Source organism: Salvelinus alpinus, chromosome 22 (genome assembly GCF_045679555.1).
Source record: "Salvelinus alpinus chromosome 22, SLU_Salpinus.1, whole genome shotgun sequence".
NCBI lineage: Eukaryota > Metazoa > Chordata > Actinopteri > Salmoniformes > Salmonidae > Salvelinus > Salvelinus alpinus.
The window spans coordinates 4,625,741-4,651,077 of record NC_092107.1 but is presented as its reverse complement, the minus strand read 5'-3'; the positions used below and the strand labels follow the sequence as shown (position 1 = coordinate 4,651,077).

General features: G+C 44.1%; 1 protein-coding gene across 2 annotated transcripts in view; it reads right to left on the bottom strand.

Annotated features, from left to right (window-relative positions):
• LOC139548833 (septin-4) overlaps nt 1-25,337 on the bottom strand; it is a 70,517-nt gene that overhangs the window by 32,850 nt on the left and 12,330 nt on the right. The window contains exon 1 of one of the 2 annotated variants that reach the window (XM_071358710.1): nt 1,118-1,316. The exons of the other annotated variant lie outside the window; for it this stretch is intronic. Coding sequence (XP_071214811.1) covers nt 1,118-1,120 — 3 coding nt within the window. The 5' untranslated portion in view covers nt 1,121-1,316. Of the gene's footprint in view, nt 1-1,117; nt 1,317-25,337 lie in introns of those variants that run through there. 2 annotated transcript variants of the gene reach the window in all.

Below are 25,337 nucleotides of genomic sequence, written 5' to 3'. Positions count from 1 at the left end.
CATAACATCTGGAGTCTGGGCTTCACCTGAGAATAACCAACTGGAACATTATCCCAAGCTTATGGCCCTAGCCAGCAGTCAATAGGTTGTTAAAGTCATGCTCATATATGTTGTGACTGGACAAGCAATATCCTGACCTGTACCCAGAGGAGTTTGCATGTCTGGTTTGTTTTCTATGTGCATTCTTCAGACATTCCTGAACCTGCAGATTCATATAATGCTAATTGTAATTTGGCATACTACTTTTGTGCTACTTCTGTGCAACTGTTACCCACAGTAGGCGGGTGGGGTATCTTTGGCCTGGCCGGGTCTTTAATATGGACCAAGGCTAATTGTCCACTTCCTCTCCTAATCTCTCCTTCCGTCCAGTTCTCTTCATCAGCCCACAAGAGCAGCAGTAAACAATAAACACTGATCTATAGTAGACAACTCCTCTAACATCAGAGACCAAATACACAAAAATCCATATGGAAAAAAATATGCAAAGAATGCATGCCAAACACACTAGCAGAGAAACACCTTACACTTGAAACGATCTACAACTGATACAGGCTTTATAGTGCATTTATAGACGACACTTGAAGGCTTGGTATCACCACTGTAGTGGTCATGAATTGATGTAAAATTCCCCCACGCACACACCCTCAAGAGTACCAATTTACCAACTCCTGCACTAAAAGGTTCATAATCCATTCTCCTCACCCAACCCTCAAGCACCTTACCAACAGCCATCAGACTGCCATATAACAATCAGGCGCAAACTAACAACGTCCCTTTAACCTTAGTTGCAGCAAGGGGGTAGCCTACTTTTTAAAACAAGTACCCACAACACAGACTGACCAGTCATAAGATGACACGGGCAGCCATGTATGGATCCATCTCCACACTTCAGCATGGTCCTGTTCCCTGCTGATAGTCAGGCTGAATGAAATCACAGACAGCAGTTAAACAGATGTCTAGCCAGACTACCAGACACCGACATCTTCCCAGCTGATAGGTCAGAGCTAGCGTTGTCTCATAAAAAGAAAGGTTAAATAGCAGCAGCAGCAGCCCCTCATATGCAGCCTAGCTTCCCTCTCCCTTGCCAACAGAACACAGACAACAGGCTAGTACTTACCATGCTGCAGACTGCCAAAGCTCACACACACACAGTGCTTCAGTCTCTGATAGGGACAGCGAGCCGCTCCAGGAATCCTCTGCACCGCTTACCTAGTCTATCATGAGCGAGAACGTGCACACACACACCCCAAACTCACAGGTACAGACTTGCTGTAGGAAATCAAGCTGCATACACAGTGCTTATCGGAGAGAGAGAGCGAGAGAAGGAAAGAGAGAAAGCTCTGGGATGACGGATCAAGCTTGCCCCAGTACAATAGACTTCAGGAAATGCCATCAGGAGCTGGGAATAAACTCCAGGCAGAGTGCAGAGCAGACTGAGGATGTGGCTACGGATACAGGGAAGGAGAGAGAGAGGGGATACCGGAGGGTCTGTCTGAGGAAACTACACACAAAAGCCCCCAATAACTTCAGGGACAAATTCTAGACACTGTGCCTCTACATCTGCATTACTTGCTGTTTGGGGTTTTAGGCTGGGTTTCTGTATAGCACTTTGTGACATCTGCTGATGTAAAAAGGGCTTTATAAATCAATTTGGTTGATTAATGGATTGATCTCACTGAATAATCCTGACATATCCACATTTACATCAATGCTTGATTTGTGGGAAAGTTCAAGGTATGCATGAGTATTTACAGGTTAGGATTCAACCCCTTAGTGTGGAAAGTCAGTCGCAGATGTCCAATAATTTTCAGGTTGACTCTTTAATCCAACACAGAACAGTTAGGTTCTACAGACAGACAGGTTTTTCAACTTACTGTAGGAGTGGACAGGGATGCTACCATGTCATCACTGGCTGAGTTGAAAGATCTGGTTAAACTATGGCACTGCATTCCTTGAAATGGATGTGGATTGAAGACCAATGTTTTTGGTCTTCAAAGTGTTGTTTTGAGGACCGGGGTCACCAGACACTGCTAACACATCACACTCAGCATGAACTACTGTGGTCGTCACCTCACCTCCAGTTTGTTTGTTGAGCTAACTGGTCTGGTACACCAGAGGCCCTGTTTGGGTACATGCAGTGGGGCATGATGGTATTTACTCAGCCCTACCTGGTCATAGCCTCAGTCACACACACGTCTCGCTCGCTTACACACACACACACACGTCTCGCTCGCTTACACACGTCTCTCTCGCTTACGTGTGTGTGTGTGTGTGTGTAAGTGAGAGAGACGTGTAAGCGAAAATAAAATGAAACCATCTAGTGTTCAGTGAAATAACAACACAATGTCAAATACAGGTAGCCTAGTCAAATAATTAACATCCAATCACATTAACCGTTACTCTCTCGCGGGAAACCGTCACTCTTGCGCAGACATTTAAAAACATGACAATTTGAAAACTATGCAACGAGTTTTTGGAGCGAGAATACAGATGTCTTTCGAGTTGTAAGACATGTATTAAAGCAACAGATACCATTAATAAGAAGGGGCTAGAAGCGTCTTATATGGTGAGCTACCGAGTGGCTAGGACAGGCAAGCCCCATACTATTGTGGAGGACTTAATTATTCCTGCTGACGCGGATATGGCTGGGACAATGCTGCGGGAAAAGGCCCCCCAAAAAACTATACAGACAATGCCTTCATCAAACAACACTTCCACGACACATCAGTGACATGGCAGGAGATGTTTTGAAACTATTACTGCTTTGCATACAAGCCAGTGAATTCTATGCGTTACAGCTGGATGAGTCAACAGACGTGTTGGGCCTGGCACAGCTCCTGGTATATGTCTGTTACGTTTATGGGGGGGGGGTCAATTAAGGAAGACATTCTCTTCTGTAAACCAGGACAACAGGAGAGGATATTTTTAAAGTACTGGACAGCTTTGTGACATCAAATGGACTTTGGTGGTCAAGATATGTTGACTACCAACTGACCATTCTACCGATCCTCGACGATGTCATTTACAAAATAGCCCCCAACACTCTACTCAACAAATTGGATGCAGTCTATCACAGTGCCATCCGTTTTGTCACCAAAGCCCCATATACTACCCACCACTGCGACCTGTATGCTCACGTTGGCTGGCCCTCGCTTCATACTCGTCGCCAAACCCACTGGCTTCAGGTCATCTACAAGTCTCTGCCTTACCTCAGCTCACTGGTCACCATAGCAGGACCCACCCGTAGCACGCGCTCCAGCAGGTATATCTCTAGCCACCCCCAAAGCCAATTCCTCCTTTGGCCACCTTTCCTTCCAGTTATCTGCTGCCAATGACTGGAATGAATTGCAAAAATCACTGAAGCTGGAGACTTACCTCCCTCACTAGCTTTAAGCACCAGCTGTCTGAGCAGCTCACAGATCACTGCACATAGCCCATCTGTAAATAGATAAATAAATGAGGTAGTTGGATGGGCTATCTATCTATCCTGCTCCTTTGCACCCCTGTATTTCTACTTGCGCATTAATCTTCTGCACATCAATCACTCTAGTGTCTAATTGGTATATTGTAATTACTTCGCCACCATGGCCTATTCATTGCCTTACGTCCCTTTTCTTACCTCATTTGCACACACTGTATATAGATTTTCTTCAACTGTATGTTTTGTTTATTCCATGTGTAACTCTGTGTTGTTGTATGTGTCGAACTGCTTTGCTTTATTCTTGGCCAGGTCGCAGTTGTAAATGAGAACTTGTTCTCAACTTGCCTACCTGGCTAAATAAAGGTGAAATATATATTTCTTTGGTATCTGTACTGATGGCACAAAAGCCATGACAGGGAGACATAGTGGAGTGGTAACATGCGTGCAAGCAGTTGCTCCAGATGCCACTTGGGTAAACTGCAGCATCCAGAGAGGCTCTTGCTGCCAAGGGAATGACTAACAGCTTGAAAGACATTTTGGACACTACAGTGAAAATGGTTAACTTTGTTAAAGCAAGGCCCCTGAACTCTCGTGTATTTTCTGCATTATGTAATGTAATGATATGGGCAGCGACCATGTAACGCTTTTACAACATACAGAAGTGTGCTGGTTATCAAGGGGCAAAGTATTGACACGTTTTTTTTTAATTGAGCGACGAGCTTAAAGTTCTCATTACTGACCATAATTTTCACTTGTCTGGCCGCTTGCATGATGACGAGTTTCTCACACGACTGGCCTATCTGGGTGATGTTTTTATTTTTTATTTTAAATCGCCTGAATAATCTGAATCTAGGATTACAGGGACTCTCCGCAACTATATTCAATTTGCGGGACAAAATTCAGGCTATGATTAAGAACTTGGAGCTCTTCTCTGTCTGCATTAACAAGGACAACACACAGGTCTTTCCATCATTGTATGATTTTTTTGTGTACAAATGAACTCAAGCTTAGTGACAATATCAAATGTGGTATAGCGAAGCACCTGAGTGAGCTGGGTGACCAATTACACAGGTGCTTTCCCGAAACGGACGACAAACAACTGGATTCGATATCCCTTTCATGCCCTGCCTCCAGTCCACTTATCGATATCTGAACAAGAGAGCCTCATCGAAATTGCAACAAGCGGTTCTGTGAAATTTTTATTTAAATCAGAAGCCACTGCCAGATTTCTGGATAAGGCTGCGCTCAGAGTATCCTGCCTTGGCAAATCATGCTGTTAAGACACTGATGCCCTTTACAACCACGTACCTATGTGAGAGTGGATTCTCGGCCCTCACTAGCATGAAAACTAAATGCAGGCACAGACAGTGTGTGGAAAATAATTTAAGACGGAGACTCTCCAATACAACCCAACATTGCAGAGTTGTGTCCTTTCAAGCACACCCTTCTCATTAACCTGTGGTGAGTTATTCACAATTTTTTTATGAACTACTAAGGTTTTAAATGTAAGAGGGTTAAATATAGAGCAAAATTATTGATTATTATTATTTGTGCCCTGGTCCTATAAGAGCTCTTTGTCACTTCCCACGAGCCGGGTTGTGACAAACTCATTCTCATGTTTAATAAATGTTTTGCATAGTGTGTGGCAGGCTTACAATGATGGCAAAAAACAACATTTGAGAGTGCGCTGACCCTGGTGCTAGAGGGGGTACGCAGCTGGAGGTTGAATGTTTGAAAGGGTACGGGACTATAACAAGTTTGGGAACCACTGCTTTAGACTATAATTGCCTGTTTTGTCACAAAAACTAACTACAAAGTTCTTGCTTGAGAAATTGCTCTTTGCTAAGAAGCAATTTTTGTTTATTTTTGACCATTTTAATTGAAAACAATCAATCACAGTAAGGTACTTAGACACCCAGAAATTATTTGATACGGAGATAAAAGGTCCAATGCGGACGTTAAGACGAAGCAGACAATGTGAGAGAAAGGAAGAAAGCACCGAATGTGAAAGACACACACACACTAATGAGAGGCATTACAGTGCGCCAGGAGAAGGAGGGCAGCCAGCAAGAAACCTAACATTCAGCAGGACCACATACAGGGTGACATTTACACAGCTCCAGGGGCCAGAGCCATACATGCACCATAATTAGGGTCACAGGGGGGGCCACAGAGTCCAACTTCATACACTTGTTTTGCCTATGATTAGATCTCTGGCAGCAACAACTTTTAATACATCAACCTCAGTGTATAAGAACTCAACTTCAGTGACTCACTGCTTATCAGATAGAGTTTCTCTGTGCTTGATACACACGATTATCTAACTGGCTGTGTGATAGACTGATATACTGACTCTCATTCAGCTTTCAAGTCAATAACATTTTTCGTTTGAAAATACCTTTCTTTAAAAGGTCTGGAACAGTTGATTTTCCAAGTGAGCATCAAAGCAGACTTTAGTTCCATGCAAGACCTTTGGGGACATCTAAAGCAGAGCCACAAAACCCTGCTCTGACTAGTGGTCAGTAACTTGCCTGCCAAGGGGACAGCAGCTGTCATGGCAACCTTTATATTGAGATAGAGGCTCGACTAAGTGGAAAAGATCCACAGTGACACGGAGAGGGTCACAGTGCCATTGGTTTTTGTGTGTGTGCGCTCCGAGTGGGCTGGTGCTGCAGGGGACCTCCCCAAACGTGAGAGCAGAATAGGGCATTAAGGGCACACATGCACAGTCTGAGGGGGAGAGCATGGGTGAGGGGAGAGCTGAGTCTGTCACAGTCAGTTTCATACACACATTCATGAATATCTCTGTTAAACTTTGTCCCTCTCTTCTCACTCATCTTTTTTTCTACACCTGCATCCTCTCTTCATTGAAAAGCAAAGAATATCTCCCTATTCAAACCTGGCACGGCTGCTGAGAAAATGAGAAGTCAAATTCAGCCTGTCCCCTAAGCAACCTCTCCATTAAACAAGTTACACAGACTGCAGTAAATAGGACATTCTTCTTATCTGGGTCCAAGTAACAGCAGAGGACACACAGACAGACACCCAGAAAGAAATAGAGCTTGTGACAGATAAAGCATCCGGAAGATCCATTACCCTGGGCAAAAGAAAGGAGTGTAGGAGAGAGCGTGTAAGAGATTGAAAGAGAGGGATGGAGAGAAGTAGAGAGTGTGTGGGAGTACTGAGACTCTGGGCCTGTACATATCATCTATACTAGGCCTACTCTAACCACAACCTCTTCAATTTCCATCTTTAAACATACAGCAGCCGTCCCATAAATATAATGAGTATACAGTCAGAATAATAGTACAGAGAATTACTTACTTCAGCTTTTATTTATTTCATCACATTCCCAGTGGGTCAGAAGTTTACATACACTCAATTAGTATTTGGCAGCATTGTCTTTAAATTGTTTAACTTGGGTCAAATGTTTCAGGTAGCCTTCCACAATAAGTTGGGTGAATTTTGTGCCATTCCTCCTGACAGAGCTGGTGTAACTGAGTCCGGTTTGTAGGCCTCCTTGCTCGCACACGCATTTTCAGTTCTGCCCACTCATTTTCTATAGGATTGAGGTCAGGGCTTTGTGATGGCCACTCCAATACCTTGACTTTGTTGTCCTTAGGCCATTTTGCCACAACTTTGGAAGTATGCTTGGGGTCATTGTCCATTTGCAACCAAACTTTAACTTCCTGACTGATGTCTTGAGATGATGCTTCAATATATCCACATAATTTCCCTTCCTCATAATGCCATCTATTTTGTGAAGTGCACCAGTGACTCCTGCAGCAAAGCACCCCCACAACATGATGCTGCCACCCCCGTGCTTCACGGTTGGGCAGGCTGTTCTTCTGCTTGCAAGCCTCCCCCTTTTTCCTCCAAACATAATGATGGTCATTATGGCCAAACAGTTCTATTTTTGTTTCATCAGACCATAGGACATTTCTCCAAAAAGTACGATCTTTGTCCCCATGTGCAGTTGCAAGCCGTAATCAGTTTTGGGGAAGGCGGTTTTGGAGCAGTGGCTTCTTCCTTGCTGAGCGGCCTTTCAGGTTATGTCGATATAGGACTCGTTTTACTATGGATATAGATACTTTTGTACCCGTTTCCTCCAGCATCATCACAAGGTCCTTTGCTGTTGTTCTGTGATTGAAGCGCATTCATCTCTAGGGAGACAGAACGCATCTCCTTCCTGAGCAGATGACTGCTGCATGGTCCCATGGTGTTTATACTTGCGTACTATTGTTTGTACAGATAAATGTTGTACCTTCAGGCATTTGGAAATTGCTCCCAAGGATGAACCAGAATTGTAGAGGTCCACAATTTTTTTTCTGAGGTCTTGGCTGATTTCTTTTGATTTTCCCATGATGTCAAGAAAAGTGGCACTGAGTTTGAAGGTAGGCCTTGAAATACATCCACAGGTACACCTCCAATTGACTCAAATGATGTCAATTAGCCTATCAGAAGCTTCTAAAGCCATGACAATTTTCTTGAATTTTCCAAGCTGTTTAAAGGCACATTCAACTTAGTGTATGTAAACTTCTGACCCAGTGGAATTGTGATACAGTGAATAATAATATAAGTGAAATAATCTGTCTATAAACAATTGTTGGGAAAATTACTTGTGTCATGCACAAAATCGATGTCCTAACCGACTTGGCGAAACTATAGTTTAACAAGAAATTTGTGGAGTGGTTGAAAAACGAGTTTCAATGACTCCAACCTAAGTGTATGTAAACTTCCGACTTCAACAGTATATTGTTCAAATGGCTTAAACATACGGAGTACACACACACACGTGTCCAAACTTTTGACACATCTACTCATTCAAGGGTTTTTCTTTATTTGTAATATTTTCCCCATTGCAGAATAATAGTGAAGACGTCAAAACTATGAAATAATACATATGGAATCATGTAGTAACAATTTATTTTTAATTTTTATCAAAACATATTTTAGATTCCTCAAAGTAGCCACCCTTCGCCTTGACGACAGCTTTGCACACTCTTGGTATTCTCTCAACCAGTTTCAGTCTTGAAGGAGTTCCCACATATGCTGAGCACTTGTTGGCTGCTTTTCCTTCAGTCTGCGGTCCAACTCATCCCAAACCAATCAGGTGATTGTGGAGGCCAGGTCATCTGATGCAGCCCTCCATCAAATCAAATTTTATTCGTCACTCCCTCTCCGGCTGCTCTTAATGGCGCACACCTGTCACCATCATTACACGCATAATGACACTCACCTGGACTTCATCATCTCCTTGATTACCTGCCCTTTGTCACTCCCTTTGGTTCCTTCCCCAGGCATCATTGTTTCTGTTCCTAGGTCATGTCTGTGCGTTGTTTGTGTTACGTGTTGGTTCATTTATTTATTAAAACACTCACTCCCTGAACTTGCTTCAGACTCTCATCGCACATCGTTACAGGGAGTGGAAACAGGATGATCACTGAATGTCTACATCCCCCAGATGCACTGGATCCTGCTTTAAGTGGATTGTGATTGTGGTGACTGGAAGGTTGACATGGTGAATGAACTGAAGGATACAGACCTCTCTAATTTGTTAAGTAAAGTTCAGGACAGGCAATCTGACCAGAGAACACAGAGCTCTCAGACACAGATAAAACCATGAGGAACCACAAAATGCAAAGGTCTTGGCTGGAAGAATGTGTGTATAAATATATTTCTTACACATTTTGGGCCTCCTTCCTTTCTCGTACATTTTCCCGTTTCATCTTAATTATGCATTGTCTGTCTGTGTACAGAGTGCATGCATGTCTGATTCAACCAACTAACTCAAAAGGTCAAGCTCTCATCCTAAATGAGCATGTATAGTCAGGACGGTGTCTGTCTGGCTGTGAGTGTCTGTCTGTTGTCAGTATCACAGTTTTACATTTCCAGTAGAAAAATGCTGACAAAGCAGCCCATGTCTTATTAGCATAACACGGTTCATAGCCAAAGACATGAAGCAATATTCTCCAACAGCAGGGCAACATATCAAGAGAACCACAACTATTTTATAAAGCAAATAAATGAAAATACCATCCTACCTCGTAAGATTAAACGACTACAATAACGTCTGTCAAACATCTGTGGTAATGAGGGCAGTTACAACAGTAAGATCTGAGGGTGTCTACGAGTGTTCTTTCCATTATTAAAATGAAATGTGTTTTGGCAGGCTTAAAGCGATTAAGTTAGAACAGTTTGCCAACATTCATGATTTTTTCAGTTACAGATCTGTCATATTTTCTTACCAACAGACCTTGGAAAATACAGTACAGTAGTGCTAAGCTCTACCGTCAGATATAATAATAATTCACTTGACAAAGCACTGAGGTTATTTCACAAAGGGTAACTGGGGTTAGCTGGTCTTCAAACGGATGAGGCAACTGAAGGATAGCACTGTATTGTACAGAAAAATCCAGTTTTCAGGGAAACAGTATGATCAACCTAGGGCTGTCCCCGACTAAAAATAATCTTGGGTCGACAGAGTTGTCTGTTCTTTCAACCAATCGATTGGGCTAAATAAAATAAAAATCCAGACACATCCTGAGTGTTTTAATCAAATAAACTATATGCACTGAGCTTGTCTGATGCTTTAAGGGAACTGTTTGATGAAATAATTGACTAGAGGGAGTCCGACCACAATTGATTTGATTGTGCCACCTGGCTCAGACTTGCTGTGTTAAAGACAGCGAGTGACTGACTAGCACCTGTTGTCCCCCCCTCCTCCCTGCTGCAGCAGCAGCGACCACCACACTTCAACAGTGTGTATAGTGCTGTCCGTGTTGAAGCAGCAACATAATTACAGCTATTTCTGGCTGAAAAGTTTACCAAAATCCCTAATTTGTTTAGGAACACTCCCAATTCCTTCAACCTTTGCTCTCTTTACGTGACACATGTATGCACGTGACCAATAGGGCCTGACCTATAGCATATCCATAAAAAATAAAAAAATAAAATAAACCCCTTTTTCGGGATATCCAAATTGGTAGTTAGTCTTGTCCCATTGCTGCAACTCCCCTACGGACTCGGGAGAGGCGAAGGTCGAGAGCCATGCTTCCTCCGAAACACAACCATGCCAAGCCAAACTGCTTCTTGACACACTGCTCACTTAACCTGGAAGCCAGCCGCACCAACGTGTTGGAGGAGACGCCATCCAGCTGGCGACCGAAGTCAGCTTGCAGGCACCCGGCCCACCACGAGGAGTCACTAGAGCGCAATGGGACACCTGTATTTGGGGAGTTTCTCCCATTCTTCTCTGCAGAGCCTCTCAAGCTCAGTCAGGTTGGATGGGGAGCGTCGCTGCGCAGCTATTTTCAGGTCTCTCCAGAGATGTTAGATCGGGTTCAAGTCCGGGCTCTGGCTGGGCCACTCAAGGACATTCAGAGACTTGTCACAAAGGCACTCCTGCGTTGTATTGGCTGTGTGCTTAGGTCCGTTGTCCTGTTGGAAGGTGAACCTTCACCCCAGTCTGAGGTCCTGAGCAGGTTTTCGTCAAGGATCTCTTTACTTTGCGCCGTTTATCTTTGCCTTGATCCCGACTAGTCTCCCAGTCCCTGTCACTGAAAAACATCCCCACAGCATGATGCTGCCACCACCACCGTGTTTCACCATAGGGATGGTGCCGGGTTTCCTCCAGATGTGACGTTTGGCATTCAGGCCAAAGAGTTCAATCTTGGTTTCATCAGACCAGAGAATCTTGTTTCTCATGGTCTGAGAGTCTTTAAGGTGCCTTTTGGCAAACTCCAAGTGGGCTGTCATGTGCCTTTTACTGAGGAGTGGCTTTAGTCTGGCCACTCTACCATAAAGGCCTGATTAGTGGAATGCTGCAGAGATGGTTGTCCTTCTGGAAGATTCTCCCATCTCAACAGAGGAACTCTGTCAGAGTGACCATCAGGTTCTTGGTCACCTCCCTGACCAAGGCCCTTCTCCCCCGATTGTCAACTGTGGAACCTTATATAGACAGGTGTGCCTTTCCCAATCATGTCTGATGGAGAAGTCCGTCACTGGCAGCATTTGGTACACTAACACACACACACACACGCACATCGCGCCTCCCTGCTCCGTTATCAGCTACGTTAACAATGTGGGTTGACACACAAGTTAACATCCCTATCTTAGTACATACATTTCACACTTGTCTCCCGTCAGTAACAGGTTATGGTATAAGGAATATACAGACAAGTGTTCATGTTTAATTTAAGCAACGTTTATTATACTTATCAATGTTAGGGATGAGCGCATTGTTTGTTTGATTCTGTTCCTCTCTGTAGCTTCCGGGTATGCTGGGATAAGGACCCGAGCTAAGGCAAATTGGGCTGACTTTGTAGTGCCTGTCCCGAATGGCTCGTTAATGTAAATGGAATTTTGAACGACACCATGTCAGTAGTGATGTGATTTTGTAAATGTTATATTGGTATATTGTGTCATGAACAACGTGTTGCAATGTATATACTTTATGTTTAGCTGAATGGAAAATGTAGGCTTTGAATAGGTAATTGCTTAATTAATTAGTGATGATTATGTTCTGATGGGAGAGGCTTCCCCTACAAAAGGAGCCTATCTTTCATTCAAGGGGGAGCCATTTTGGGATTGAGCTGTTGATGGGGGAGCATTGTTTTTAAGCTGTCCCCATAATGGATACTTTGGATGGCAGTAGTGTTGTTTTTCTTCCGGATTCACTCTAAATTAACACCCTTGCACAGAAGTACTTTTGCGGCTCCACCATCTTTTTATTTGATAAAGGTTAGGTTTTTCAGTTTAGCCTTCTGGCCCAGTCTACGTGACAATGTCCAATCAATTGAATTTACCACAGGTGGACTCCAATCAAGTTGTAGAAACATCAAGGATGATGAATGGAAACAGGATGCACTGTAGCTCAATTTCAAGTCTCATAGCAAAGGGTCTGAATACTTATGTAAAGGTATGTCTTTTATAAATTTGCTAAATTTTGTAAAAAACAGTTTGTCATTAGGGGGTAGTGTGTAGATTGAGGATTTGTTTTTATTTAATCCATTTTAGAATAAGGCTGTAACGTAACGAAATGTGGAAAAGGGAAGGGGTTTGAATACTTTCCAAATGCACTGTAGCTCCTTTACTGAGGGATAACTTGTGAAACCGGGGTGTGGATTCCGTTGTCTTTCATCTATGAAGCTATTGTTGTCGGGGCCATTTCTGCCTACTAGCAAAAAATGGGTCCTACAACATTATCAGTAAAAGTTATGTATAAATAACTCCACAATTTAAAACAATGCATCATATCATATAAGTGGATGGATCTCCCTCAGTTGGAGTGGGAATCTCAATGCTGCTGACCTCAATCTGAATTCTCAGGCTTTAACTCTATTAATAAAGTCCAGACGTTAGAGTTTGAGCAAGCCTCTCACCCAGTCCCAAGCAGACCTGGCACGATGGGCCAAGCCAGTCCTGGCACAAGCAGGGAGAAGAGAGCAGGCAAACGGAAGCAGAAAATCCATCCTGTTACTTCACTCCAAATCTGCTCCAAATGCTGCCTCACGGTCACACTTATACAGCTGCCGCTTAAAGCTAAAGTGTCATGGTCAAAGAGGGCAGGAGAGAGAGGGCGCGCAGAGGGCTTTGTGCCTCACATCAAAGGCAGAAGAACTTAACACTGACAAAAGGTATTCTGGAAACAGCCATAGAATAATAGCTAGTGGGTAGACCTAAGTGAAACAGAAGCAACTGTTAAATGAGTTCAACTTGTCCAAAGATGTTTAACTTGTCATAGCAAAATGTACCAAAACAACCCTGCGGCCATATTCACAGTCTGATGTTCTTGGCCCAGAAAAACATCCAAAACTGTTAACACACAAATATCTAATTTTATTGTGACAGTTAAATATGTTTATTCTGCTTCTTGGTACCACACAGGAATATTGGTAATGTATGAGGTTTGCTTTGTTTGTGTGTTTGACATGCACTGTCTTTGTCTTATGTGATGTTATGCAATGCCAGTGTTTCTCCCTCCAGGCCCACTCATGCTGCAACTCTTCCGAGAGAGAACAATGTCCCAACAAGACAAAGTAATAGTTTCTAAATGTCCACAGCGGAAAAGCTGCGTCTTACTATCCTTTAAAGAACGACCAATTGACCAAACCCAACTGTCATTCCTAACCCACAATCAGTAATCCACTGTCCCCTGTGGTCATGGGACAAAAACACACAGTATAGACCCTCCTCCTCAGTCATGCACAGACTGTGTCAAACTTGTGTCCATAACTTATATGGCTTGCCAGTTGGGTTTCATTCTCTACTCAACACTGACTGGTTACATAGATATTGTAGATGGGCCGGACGGCCCAAGGGAGCAGGTGCCAGTCTTCCGTCATCGTGACAGCAGTGGAACGGAACAGGTGGAGTGGCGTCTGACTGCATTCCTCTCTGGGAGAGTTGTGCTGCAGTAAGATACTTAGGGCATTCCATTTACTTCTCTGCTCATACAAACCTCAATTCTGTTTCCATGGTGGAGGAACAATAGAGGACATTCCAGAACACTTAAAATTCCAGAGTTTCTTGAAATACAGTAATTGAGATGTGTGCATAGTACACTTGCACACCGAAGGCATTCACAAACAAAAGGGGTGTGTGTGTGTATGTGTATCCAGCAATAATTATAACTGAGCCATTCAGTAGAAGTATGACAGGCTCATAACACTCTCAGCTCACTCGAACACCATCATACCAAATGGCCAGGGCATAAATCAAATGCAGACAGGACAATTTGCTTGACTTCTGCCAACCAACCGTACGCTTCTTTTGCTGCCATCTCAAGAAATTGACAGTTCCATGTCAACTTATCCACACACACGACGGATCAACAGCAGGGCTATTCCTCAGGGTCATTTCCAGTTCTGTGATGTTGTGAAGATGACACACCAAACCAGACTAAAGCGTCTCTCCCGAACCCTCTCCAGTCCATCTCAACAAGAGACTGGAGTTGGAGTCAGATCCCCTCTTACTCTACTGATGACAACTAAGGGATGTGCGTGTTTGGGTGCGTGGGTGTAGATATGTGTTTCAAGTTTCACAAATCTCAGGATGTGTGTGAGCAAGGGTTCCAATTTCCCTGGATCTCTACTCTACCTGTAGTATGAATTCATGGTGCTGCTGAGCCCCCCTGCTAAGGGGAACAGAGGGGAGAAGAGGGGTATGGTTTACCCAAAGTCCTCTTGGAATTAGTGACTTACAAGGGGCTTACAACAAGCAAAGCTGGGCAGATTGGGAAAGCTCTCTCTCTGATTACCATTCACTATGGACGTCCCAACACTGTTTGCGGACACACACATTTTTTGGGTTGGTTTTAAAACAAAAACCCTGCTGTGCAATCTACAGAACAATACCCAGGCAGGATGCAACGATAATGAATAATTGATCACAGCATTAACAATAAGATCACCCTGTGTGCACCACTAACAGGCATTACTAATAGAGTGGGTTCCAGCTGGGTTCTCATCGCGCAGACAGGAATAAAGAACTCTCTGGGAAGAAGAAAGGCGGAGGTGTATGGTTCATGATTAACTACTCATGGTGTGATAACATACAGAAACTCAAGTCCTTTGGTTCACCCGACCTAGAATACTTCAATCAAATGCAGACCATATTACCTCCCAACAGAATTCTCTTCGGTTAAAGTCACAGCTGTGTATATTCCCCCTCAAGCCGATACCACAACGGCCCTCAAAGAACTACCCTGGACTTTATGCAAACAGGAAACCATATTGCCTGAGGCCGCATTTATTGTAGCTGGAGAACTTAAAGCAAATTTTAGAAAAACGCTACTGAAGTTCAACCAACACATTGACAGTAGTACTCGCTTAGGAAAAACACTAGATCACTGCTACTCACCTTTGAGCAGCCTACAAGGCCCAGATCAGATAACAACTCCATTTTGCACCTCCCTTCCTATAGGCAAACTCAAACAGGAAGTACCCGTGCTAAGGTCTATTCAACACTGGTCTGACCAAATGGAATCCATGCTTTCTCCCTTTTTTCATGGTTTCCAATTGGTAGTTAGTCTTGTCCCATCGCTGCAACTCCCATACGCACTCAGGAGAGGCGAGCCGCGCGTCCTTCGAAACACAACCCAGCCAAGCAGCACTGCTTCTTGACATAATGTCCGCTTGCGCCCGGCCCACCACAGGAGTTGCTAGAGCGCGATGGGACAAGAAAATCTCGGCCTGCCAAACCCGAACGACGCTGGGCCAATTGTGCGGCCGCCTCATGGGTCTCCCAGTCACGGCCAGCTGTGACACAGCCTGGGATCGAACCCGGGTCTGTAGTGACGCCTCAAGCACTGCAATGCAGTGCCTTAGATTGCTGCGCCACTCGGGAGGCCGCTGCAAAATGATTTTAACAAACAATTGGTCCCCTCAAAATTGCGTCTCCATTGAATTTAAAAATCCTGATGTGGCCCTCGAGCCAAATGTTTGCCCACCTCTGCCCTAGACCCACTTCAATTTGCTTACCGCCCCAATAGATCCACAGACAATGCAATCGCCATCACACTGCCCTATCCCATCTGGACAAGAGGAATACCTATGTAAGAATGCTGTTCATTGACTATAGCTCAGCACACCATAGTACCCTCCAAGCTCATCATTAAGCTCGGGTCCCTGGATCTGAACCCCGCCCTTTGCAACTGGGTCCTGGACTGCCCCGACGGGCCACCCCCAGGTGGTGAAGGTAGGAAACACCTCCACTTCGCTGATCCTCAACACAGGGGCCCAAAAAGGGTGCGTGCTCAGCCCCCTCCTGTACTCCCCGTTCACGCACGCCTCAAATTCAATCAAGTTTGCAGACAACACAACAGTAGTAGATCTGATTACCAACAATGACAAGACAGCCTACAGGAAGGAGGTGAGGGTCCTGGCAGAGTGGTGCCAGGAAAATATCCTCTCCCTCAACGTCAACTAAATGGAGATGATCGTGGACTTCAGGAAACAGCACAGGGTGCACCCTCCTATTCACATCGATGGGACAGCAGTGGAGAAGGTGGAAAGCTTCAAGTTCCTCGGCGTACACGTCACTGACAATCTGAAATGGTCCACCCACACAGACAGTGTGGTGAAGAAGGCACACCAGTGCTTCTTTAACCTTATGAGGCTCTCCAGAGGGTGGTACCGTCTGGCCAACGCATCACCGGGGGCACACTGCCTGCCCTCCAGGACACCTACAGCATCCACTGTCATCACAGAAAGGCCAAAAAGATCAACCACCCAAGCCACGGCCTGTTCACCTTGCTATCATCCAGAAGGCGAGGTCAGTACAGATGCATCAAAGCTTGGACCGAGATACTGAAAAACAGCTTCCCTCTCAAGTCCATCAGACTGTTAAATGGCCATCCCTAGCCGGCTCCCACCCGGCTACTCAACCATGCACCTTAGATGCTGCTGCCCTATATACATAGAATCACTGGCCACTTTAATAATGGAACACTAGTCACTTTAATAATGTTTACATACTGCTTTACTCATCTCATATGTATATACTGTATTTTAGTCAATACCACTCCGTCGTTACTCGTCCTAATATTTATATATTTTACTTTTATATTTGTGTATTGTTAGATATTACTGCACTGTTGGAGCTAGGAACACAAGCATTTCGCTACACCCGCAATAGCATCTGGTAAATATGTGTATGTGACCAATAACATTTGATTTGAGATTCATGGATGGTGGAAATCATTCCACTGAAAGAGGGTACTGCAGCTAATGTTGTCACACACAGTATTCTTAAAAAGAAAAATCCCCCAATTTCGTGGTATCGAATTGTTAGTAATTACTATCTTGTCTCATCGCTACAACTCCCGTACGGGCTCGGGAGAGACGAAGGTCGAAAGCCATGCGTCCTCCGAAACACAACCAAGCCGCACTGCTTCTTAACACAGCGCGCATCCAACCCGGAAGCCAGCCGCACCAATGTGTCGGAGGACGTGCACCTGGCAACCTTGGTTAGCGCGCACTGCGCCCGGCCCGCCACAGGAGTCACTGGTGCGCGATGGGACAAGGATATCCCTACCGGCCAAACCCTCCGTAACCCGGACGACGCTAGGCCATTTGTGCGTCACCCCACGGCACTCCCGGTCGCGGCCGGCTGCGACACACGGTACATTGAGGAAAGAGGGTGACTTAGAGCTGACAACGTCATGAAAACGATGCCCAAGCTTCAAAAAGGGGCTTAAATCCGTGTGCTGTTATGGATGGCCAGATCGCTAGCAACAATGACAAGAAATTGCCACGTTGTGAATCGTAAGTGGCTTGTTTGATCTTGTTACCATGTTTTTGTTGTGTTTGACTGATTTCACGTCTTTGCTAATATGGCAAAAATGTGTTTGGTAGTTAGCTAACCAACAACTCTAACGATGTATTTGAGAGACAAGTGCTCATTGTGCAACTTTATGTTTTTAATAAACATTGGAAACTATTGTTTACATGTCAACAATCTAAGCCAACCCAGTCTGTTTTGCCCCATAGTTCCGCATGCGTCGGTTTTGTTGCTTAACACCCAACCTGTCTATAAGCAAGCACATTCTTCAACAGTCTTCTTCAGACCAGGTTTAAGTTTGATCAATAATTTGTCAAACACTTATAATTTGCTCTTTCCTAAGACATTCCCTTTGAAACTGACTGGGGAGGACATTGAATTGGATAGAGACCAGAGAGAAGAGAACATCATAGTTAAGTGAACTCCGGGACCCGTTCTTTGATAGAGAGGTCACCGCTACTCTACTCTCTTGATCACTTCATTAAAGGGTTGCCCATGGCAAGGCCTAACCCTAGACCTAGCAGTCGGTCTCCTCCCCGGATGTTTTCCCAGCTCCCCTTAAATTAGTCTAAAAAGAGATGGAAGAGGTTTAAGAAGTTTCTGGTTGAAATGGAGGACACAATTAGTTGAAACATTTCTTTAGTAGGCGTTTAAAAATGTAAACCCTGGAATGGGCATCCATGGTCTGTGTCCTCTGTACCCTTTGAAGAATCAACATCAACTCACGTGAATTCACACAACAGAATTGTGTAATAAATTAGCTACAGTATGCCACACACAGCATAAGTAAACGGAGCAACCAAAGACAAATGAGCTGTTACGTGTGTGTTTGTGTGTGTTTATGTGTGCGAGTGTCTTTCTCAGATCCCTGACAGCGAGGGCGCAGAGCTATGAAAGAGGGCTGGAATCTGGGAGTGATATTGAATGTGGTCAGGGTTGTGCTACAGGATAACAGGGAGGTCAAGATGCCACATACTTGTCAGGGTGTGTGTGCCAATGTGTTTGTGTGTGTGTGCCAGTGTGTGTGTGTGTGTGTGTGTGTGTATGTAAGATGATCACTTCTATTTCACGCAGGACAAAAAGAGAGGTAGAGGGGGAAATAAAATGAAGAGGGGAGGGAGGAGAATAGGAAAAGAGGCCACAGTTTGGAATTGTGTGTTCCTGGGAGGCAGCAGGAGCAACATGTCTCCTCCTCTTTGATCTCTCAATGAGACACGTTGAGTGTTGTTCTGCACCCCAGTCACTCACTACCAAAACACAATATGCCGCTGGCTCCATCACACAAACTGAGAAAAGTGAATGTACGCTTCTCTTTGGATTCATATTTTCAATCAGACATTGGGACAGACACAGGACAGGTAAAACTGCAATGTGGTCCTCCTTACTCACATAATGCTAACATCTCATTCTTGTCAGCACAGACAGTCAGACAGGGATGGTGCTACGAAAGATACTGTATGTATTGTTATTACAGATGAATAGAACAGTAGCCAGAAGGAGCAGATCAAATTCCTGTTGACTCTTTCTTTCAACAAAATCTTATACAAACACAGCCCAAACTGTCTGTGGCATCTGTCCAAGTAAGTATTATTGATAATTACAGAAATGTCAACATTTATGAAAAACTATCTGTCAAAAGACGAAGGAAATAGCTGGGACTAGACTGGCCGCTACCGATTTATTACATAAAGTAACCCAGCCCTGCATGGAACACTACATATGTTGTAAATATGAACAAATGATGGCTAGACTGTTTTGTGGTTGTGGTTTGGTTTCTGATGTCAGAACTTGTGCATATACAGTTGAAGTCAGAGGTTTACATACACCTTAGCCAAACATTTAAAACTCACATTTTTCACAATTCCTGACATTTAATCATAGTAAAAATTACCTATCTTAGGTCAGTTAGGATCACCACTTTATTTTAAGAATGTGAAATGTCAGAATAATAGAGAGAATGATTTAATTCAGCTTTATTTCTTTCATCACATTCTCAGTGGGTCAGAAGTTTAAATAACCTCAATTGGTATTTGGTAGCATTGCCTTTAAATTGTTTAACTTGGGTCAAACTTTTCAGGTAGCCTTCCACAAGCTTCCCACAATAAGTTTGGTAAATGTTGGCTCATTCCTCCTGACAGAGATGGTGTAACTGAGTCAGGTTTGTGGGACACCTTGCTCGTACACACATTTTCAGTTCTGCCCACTCATTTTCTATAGGATTGAGGTCAGGGCTTTGTGATGGCCACTCCAATACCTTGACTTTGTTGTCCTTAGGCCATTTTGCCACAACTTTGGAAGTATGCTTGGGGTCATTGTCCATTTGCAACCAAACTTTAACTTCCTGACTGATGTCTTGAGATGTTGCTTCAATATATCGACAATTATCCTACCTCATGATGCCATCTATTTTGTGAAGTGCACCAGTCCCTCCTGCAGCAAAGCACCCCCACAACATGATGCTGCCAACCCCGTGCTTCACGGTTAGGATGGTGTTCTTCGGCTTGCAAGCCTCCCCCTTTTTCCTCACAAACATAACGATGGTCATTATGGCCAAACAGTTCTATTTGTGTTTCATCAGACCAGAGGACATTTATCCAAAATGTACAATCTTTGTCCCCATGTGCAGTTGCAAACCATAGTCTGGCTTTATGGCGGTTTTTGAGCAGTGGCTTCTTCCTTGCCGAGCGGCCTTTCAGGTTATGTCGATATAAGACTCGTTTTACTGTGGATATAGATACTTTTGTACCCGTTTCCTCCAGCATCTTCACAAGGTCCTTTGCTGTTGTTCTGGGATTGATTTGCACTTTTCTCACCAAAAAGTTTGTTCATCTCTAGGAGACAGAACACGTCTCCTTCCTGAGCAGTATGACGGCTGCGTGGTCCCATGGTGTTTATACTTGCGTACTATTGTTTGTACAGATGAACGTGGTACCTTCCGGTGTTTGGAAATTGCTCCCAAGGATTAACCAGACTTGTGGAGGTCTGCAATTTTTTTTCTGAGGTCTTGGCTGATTTCTTTTGATTTTCCCATGATGCCAAGCAAAGAGGCACTGAGTTTGAAGGTAGGTCTTGAAATACATCCACAGGTACACCGCCAATTGACTCAAATGATGTCAATTAGCCTATCAGAAGCGTCTAAAGCCATGACATCATTTTCTGGAATTTTCCAAGCGGTTTAAAAGGCATAGTAAACTGTATGTAAACTTCTGACCCAGTGGAATTGTGATACAGTGAATTATAAGTGAAATAATCTGTCTAAACAATTGTTGGAAAAATTACTTGTGTCATGCAAAGTCGATGTCCTAACCGACTTGCCAAAACTATAGTTTGTTAAAAAGAAATTTGTGGAGTGGTTGAAAAACAAGTTAATGTAAACTTCAACTGTATATATTTTATATAGATTTTGTTGTTGGGGACAGCCCTACTGTAGGTTGGTCTCAATACTGTATCCCTGTCTGTACTACTGTATCCCTGTCTGTACTACTGTAGGTTTGTCTGTACTACTGTAGGTTTGTCTGCGTGTATGAGGCTGACTGTGGGTTCGTAATACTGAACCTTAGAACAGACAGTAGGGCTGTCCCTAACAACAAAAAAACCTTGTTCTTTCGACCAAACAATCGTATTGTGTTCGAATAAAATCAACTATATGCATTGAGCTTGTCTGATGCTTAAAGCTTACGGTTTGATGAAATAAGACAAAGGCCTCAAGAGGGTGCCAGAGATCTAGATAAGCAGGGGGGAAGAAATAAAAATTTAAATAAATTTAAAAAAAAACTTAACCTGACCCAACTGTTCTCCTCCTGCTGGCTTTCGCAGATTCTGCCATTACTCTCCTGAAGTTGCCGGTAATAGGCTACACAAGGAGTCGGCAACCTTTTATGTCAAATGCCAATTTACCTTACCATATCTACCAATCTGTGTGCCAGTTATGGTTTTCAAAAGCAAATTTGTGAAAAGGTCATTTCATTTATAATAAACGTCTCCATATCTCAAAATCATTGTCATGTGGTTAATCAAAATTCTATCCAAATGAAAATTATGCAAACCTAAAAAGTAACTTCTATTGCATTGCCAACCATGTAAAAATATCCTACATAAAGCCAACAAATAAAAACATTGCCGCCTCCAAGAATTAAACATCCTGATAAAAATAAATATCCTATAAATCACATTGCAGACAGGCCATGTGTAGCCAATGAACTTGAAACATTGTATAAAATATTCTGGGCCCTCAGAGTTTCCCCACCAGTGAGCTCGGGACAGACACAGCTGTAGGCTATTTGTGCAAGGGATAAGAATCAGTGCTTGACTTGGGCAGGAGCTCACTGGAGCAGAGTACCGGCACCTCAAAATGTTCTCCTGTTCCTCTTATAGAATATTAGCGCAAAAGTATTGTGGAGCTCCTGCACCTAAATATAAACAGTTCCAGCACCCAAAATGAGTACTGGTACCCATTTCAGTCCAAGTCAAGCAAAATAAGAAGAAATCAGGTAGGCCTATTTTATGACGTTTCCACTAGATCAGAGCATGACATTTTCCCCTTTCACGCCGAGTGGTTATTGGAAGGGAGAGAGCTGGAAAGACTTTAAATACATTGAGGAACTATTGTAATTCTCATTTTCTCGCTGTTTGAGGTGAAGACCAGAATAATAATATTGAATGCTTTAACAGAAATTACCATAACCAAAGTAACAAACATTGTAGATTAGACATTATAGGAATGAACAGTACATGTATTACTGGTGATATGTAATGGGGAATTGATAGACACTAACAATCAAATGCAAACAATTTACACAAGTTATGAAACAATGAATGTGCACAAATTGGCAGGAGAGAGCGCATTCTGGAGAGAGCGCATTGTGCATCTGGGCACATGGTCAATCCGACGTCTGCATTGGCCATACAACATTTGTGGTGATATGGCCTCAGCAGAAGTCAGGGAATTCATACTTCTTGTACTTCGCGGAGCAGTGCAGAGCTGTTGTCAAGAAAGTGAGTGTTTTCTACATTTTCTGTCCCCACCTACCGTCAACCAATCATGTCAATGCAGAGCCCTCCGCATTGTTAAAACATTTGGGAGGCGCATGGTGATGCGGTACAGAGCTCGATTTGGCCTCTGGAGGCTTCGCAATTGCGTCACACCCTCCATATGGAGCCTCCAATCACATTTTCAGATCAAGCATAAAAACACATTTGTTACTGAGCGACTAAAACAATCTCAGTTGACCAACAGCAAAACAATCGACCAGTCAACTAATTGGGGTCAGCCCTAACAGGCAGGGATACAGTATTGAGACAAACCTACAGTAGTACAGGCAGGGATACAGTATTGAGACAAACCTACAGTAGTACAGGCAGGGATACAGTATTGAGACAAACCTGCAGTAGTACAGGCAGGGATACAGTATTGAGACAAACCTGCAGTAGTACAGGCAGGGATACAGTATTGGACTAGGTGTAAACAGTGTGGGCGATCTATCCCATGTGTAATGGAGCCAGGCTAGGACCAGGTGCAGTTTTATGAGCCGTGTGTTTGAGTGTGTTTGAGTGAGTGGGATGGAGTGGTGTGTGTGGAACAGAGGGTGTGTGTGAGAGTGGGACAGAGAGATGCTGGGGTCTCCTGTTTATTTTGGCTGTGTCTAAATGACAGGGAGGGTAGTGAGGCAACTTGGAGTTTCAAAGGGCGGCCGTTCAAAGTCAAGGAAACAACACGGATCACACCTCACTGACTGACTTCTACCGCTGCTGTTACCCTACACACCTCACTGACTGACTGCTACCACTGCTGTCCCCCTACACACCTCACTGGGCTGAGACTCCATGGGAGTTCTGTGGCTGCCCTGTGAATCAGTCTAGCCTCCAGTACCTGTGTCATCGCATTGAAGACAACATGTTATCGGACTATTGAGATGCATCCTAAATGTTGTAGCGCCACCAAAACATCACATCCTAATGTTCCCATACACAAATGGTGCCGTCTACACTCTTTTACCCGTCACCCCTACCTCCCGTCATCATGTCACAGCACGCTACCGCATTCCATGCTACAGCTACTACACCAAGCCTCTAAATCATCACCATGCAGGAGCTGCCCTCCTGTCCGTGTCTCCGATGGGTGGGATGGAATGACTATTGAGTAACTAGGGGTTTGGCTCAGTCTAGGCACACTGGATGCCAGTGGCTTAGTTGGTGTGGTCCCTGGTCTGTCTCTCCCCTCTCATCTCCTCCATGCTCTTCATCTGCTTGCCACTCTTCTCTTTGCCGATCATCCACTTTTCTCCTCTCATCTATCATTCTCTGGATTATCCTCCATCTTGCTCCTCTAGGCTCGCCTGGCATTTCCATATGCTGACCTGGTGCATCTGGAAGTGTTTAGGGGTGTGGCTGCAGCTGGGTAGCATTAAGCCTTGGTGATTCCAGAAGCGCCACCTGTCACCTCGTCTCGCACACACACACACACGCTCAGCTGTAGCAGAAACGCCACACTTGGGTTTGTTGTTGAGGTTTATTCCCGAGAGGCTGAGACGAAAGAAAAATTCTCTGAGGTCATTGTCACACACACACCATTGAGTGATCTTTGTGCAGCAGTTACATGTTAGAAAAATTGTTTGGCTTCTACACCAACTGCTTCACAAGTCAGTCTCAGCCAGTCTTATTAGCTTAAACTGGATCTCACAGACAGTCATGTGTAGTTACCATACTGCAGATCAGATACACCACTGTCTCAGTCTGACAGGGAGTGACTCAGTCAGTCTGCTCTGCTTCATTCAGTTAGAATGACAGAATGTCTGGATGTTAGAATGCAGAGAGCGGCGTTGTAGTTAGTGTGTCCGTCACTTACATCCCCATAAGGCAGACTGACAGGATTGGGTGTCTGTTTCAGAGCCTCAAATCTCAGCACACACAACAGTCAACCAATCCTCACATCTAACTCTGAGATACACAGCTTAGATGGGAATTCAGTCTATATCAAAGTCAGCAGAACTCAGCAATGGCATATATACAGGGAGTTTGTCAGAAAGAATGAGAGCCCAGAGCATGCATGCAAAGAATTACGGACCAGTGTCTGTTTGTTGTTGGTTTGCAGTAAACATTAGTTGCTGGGATTGAAAAGGATTCCCCCAATACCCACTTTAACCCAAATCTAGAAGTTACTGGAATTTAGCATGTGTTGTGTGTAAAAATGCAACAACTACATAACAAATCCAACTCTAGATAAGAGAATTCAGCTCAACACAGAATAGATGAGGGTAACGCAGACCACACATCTGCTTTCTCTGCAGCTCCAAATGCAATCACTGTGTCAGAAAACTACCCAACATAGTGTATGTCAACAGGGATAAAATGGACAGCAGACACGTTTTAAGGCTCTTCCTTCAAAAAAGGAAAGAAATTCAGCCGGCCGCGACCGGGAGGTCCGTGGGGCGTCGTCCGGGTTAGGGAGGGTTTGGCCGGCAGGGATATCCTTGTCCCATCGCGCACTAGCGACTCCTGTGGCGGGCCGGGCACAGTGCACGCTGATCAGGTCGCTAGGTGTACGATGTGTCCTCCGACACATTGGTGCGGCTGGCTTCCAGGTTGGATGCGTGCTGTGTTATGGCTGAAGGGGCAGTATTGAGTAGCTTGGATG